Source organism: Glandiceps talaboti, chromosome 13 (assembly GCF_964340395.1).
Source record: "Glandiceps talaboti chromosome 13, keGlaTala1.1, whole genome shotgun sequence".
In the NCBI taxonomy this organism is placed as follows: domain Eukaryota; kingdom Metazoa; phylum Hemichordata; class Enteropneusta; family Spengelidae; genus Glandiceps; species Glandiceps talaboti.
This window is the reverse complement of record NC_135561.1, coordinates 18,741,400-18,744,239: the sequence shown is the minus strand read 5'-3', so window position 1 is coordinate 18,744,239 and position 2,840 is coordinate 18,741,400. Positions and strand designations below refer to the sequence as shown.

At 38.1% G+C, this 2,840-nt stretch overlaps 1 protein-coding gene across 1 annotated transcript in view; it reads left to right on the top strand.

Moving 5' to 3' along the window:
- Positions 1-2,512, top strand: part of LOC144444374 (gamma-aminobutyric acid type B receptor subunit 2-like) — a 12,776-nt gene extending 10,264 nt beyond the window's left edge. The window contains exons 13-14 of the mRNA XM_078133788.1: positions 195-317; positions 2,438-2,512. Of these exons, the coding sequence (XP_077989914.1) occupies positions 195-317; positions 2,438-2,512 (198 nt within the window). The remainder of the gene's footprint in view (positions 1-194; positions 318-2,437) is intronic.
- The last annotated feature ends 328 nt before the right edge of the window (positions 2,513-2,840 follow it).

Genomic DNA, 2,840 nt, shown 5'->3' with positions numbered 1-2,840 from the left:
AATCCAATCCAAAGTGTTTTACTAAACCGGAGGCTCTATGTGACGTTTTGTAACTAGTATCCGAGTTCTCACTCATCTTCTTCACGCCGGACTCACTTGTCAAACATCACATAACATCTTAGTTGGTTATCTCTAACAAATTCATGATCATGGCTGTGTATAAAATCAGATTATTTCTTCTTGTTTTTTCACAGCCTATTTATGACAAATATTTGATAATTTTTGTCACCATCTTGTTGTTAACTGATGTTGCAGTTTTCACGTCTTGGCAACTAATCAACCCATGTGAGACTCATCTAGTTGAACTGTCCACGGAGGTATGTACATTGTTAAAAAAGTTCTATATCAAATTAAATCATTTTTGAAAGTGTGACTTGTTCGTTTTAAGCTGTACATCTGATCATTGATGTCAAGAAATTTTGTTTGAGACCCTCAGCAACAACGCCCCTGCCCCCTCCCCCACTCAACCACATCAGGTGCCCTTTTACACTAATACTCACATTCAAAGTCCACACAGAGATATAATTGCTTTGTTTCCAAATTCTAGATGCAAGGCCCACTGACAGTTATAAAGGATACCCATTCTTGCTCTTCTGAGAATCTGTGGATATGGCTGGGCGCCCTCTGCGGACAAAAAGGGCTGTTATTGCTGTTCGGTTGTTTTCTTGCTCATGAAACAAGAAACATCGAAGTGGATGGTCTAAATGATTCGAGGCAAGAATGCATTTAATTACACTTCATTTATGGTTTAAAAATTGATGGCGAAGAAGACAACGGCGTTTTTGAAATACACGATGATGATGATGATGATGATGATAGTGATCATGATGTATTTCAATATCACTTAAAAGGTTCTTTGTTGAGGAATCCGTAATTTATTTGCCAAATGAACGAAGCGTTATTAAATACATCAATGTTAGCTTCTCTTCCTATTTTTTTATGTGCAAATAAAGTGTCCTAATCTTGAATTAATGTTTTCACAGACAAATTGGTCTATCTATTTATAACATCATGACAGCCAGTTTGATAAGCATTACCCTCAGCCTCGTTCTTGTGGATGACCCAAATCTGGCCTATGGGTGTATGAGTGTACCAATATTTTTATGCTGTACCATCACTATATGCATGATGTTCGTTGGAAAGGTAAATTCTTCTAACTTTTAGCTCCAATGACTAAAAGCCTAGGGGGCTTCTACGTTGGGTCCCATGGCCATGTGTCCTTCCATCCATGCATCATTGCATCTGGGTCCGTCTGTATCCCACTTAAACCGCAACAAATACCAGATGCTATAGTCATCATATGCACGTCACTTCATAGCCATACCGTCATCTGTAATACTAATTCATATTTTGTCTATTAATAAACACTGGAATTTTAATATTTAGAGACTTTATTCAGGCATCTACACTAATGTTATTAATGTCAAGCTTTCTAATGATACCTTCACATTTGGATTCAAGGCCATATATAGGCATAATGTCAAAGTGTACATGTATGCCTCTGACATACTGGGGCTGATTTCTACTAAACCTGGCACAAATATCAGGTACCCAAGATGGACATTAATTTGCTAAATGACCTATATGTGATAATGACCGAATGGTGGCCATACTTATCATCAGAATTCACATTTTACCGACTAAATCTCGAGGCTTGTCCATGTTTTTCATGATGTGACCCTGAACTTTAACCTTGGCCTCTATCTTCAAGGTCATATAGTGAAAATGTTAAGTGTATATGTAAACCTTAGGCATGCACTGGTCAATTTCAACCACAAATGGTACAAATGTAGACAACATATGAACGTAACATTATTAGTTCAAAATTAAGACCGAATGGCTACCACTTTGGTCGAAAAACTTCAGATATGAATTAATAAGTTGAAACGTTGGGACGTACGTTTTCGACAAAGACTTATTAGAGAACATTGAAATGTACACTCTTTCACTCTGTGGTATTAATCAAACAAAGATGAACCCATGCGCGTTGTAAGGTGTCATTAATTTGCCAGTTGTTTGAACGACTTCCAAAACGCAACGATCGGATAAGTTTGTTTTGTCCTGTCGAGCGTCGGTAGAGCGCCCTCAAAGGGAGAGGTTAGTTGAAATAACTTTATAGTGAACTTTGATTAGGTACACAACCACCAGTCACGTTAGCCAGTACCATCGTCTGCAGCTCGTTTGATATTTTCGTTAAGACCTATAAGCCCTCACTGCCTGCATCGCAGAGTTTAGGTTTGTTTACAGTTCTGCAAATATAGACAGAGTTCTGTCAGCATGGCAGTGTCCTTTTAGCAGACCATCATAGATATGTTCCTAACTACGACTTTCGTATAGTAACGTAATGTCATGGCCAGGGAAATCGTCAAATAAAATAATACATTATTTTCAAAAGGTTTTTTTGTAATGTTTCTCTTTGACTTGTATATCCTTATAGATTCGTGTTGTTTGGAGAGATCCGTCGGGAGTAAAGTACTTACAAAAGCGGACAAGGGGCGGCCTAACACCGTAACTCGTGCTTCTAGATCTGAAATGAGCGGCCACCCTCCCTGTACACATGAACGAAGCTAGAAAGCAACAGAAGTCCTACCAATCCAGAAAATACAACTGGGTTTAGAACCAAACAATTAAATTAAATGTCGAATCTTGCAGATTAATTATAGTTTTAGTTCTACAAAAACTTGACATGTGATAATGCTTAAGGCATCAGCTGAGTTTACACGATTCTTTTCTCGGTTGGAGGTACCGTAATTGTTGTAGCAGATTGAAATATAGTTTGACTACTCTTCTTACTGAAACAAAGGGACACGATTGGACATTATACGTTTTGGGGTGCGGCG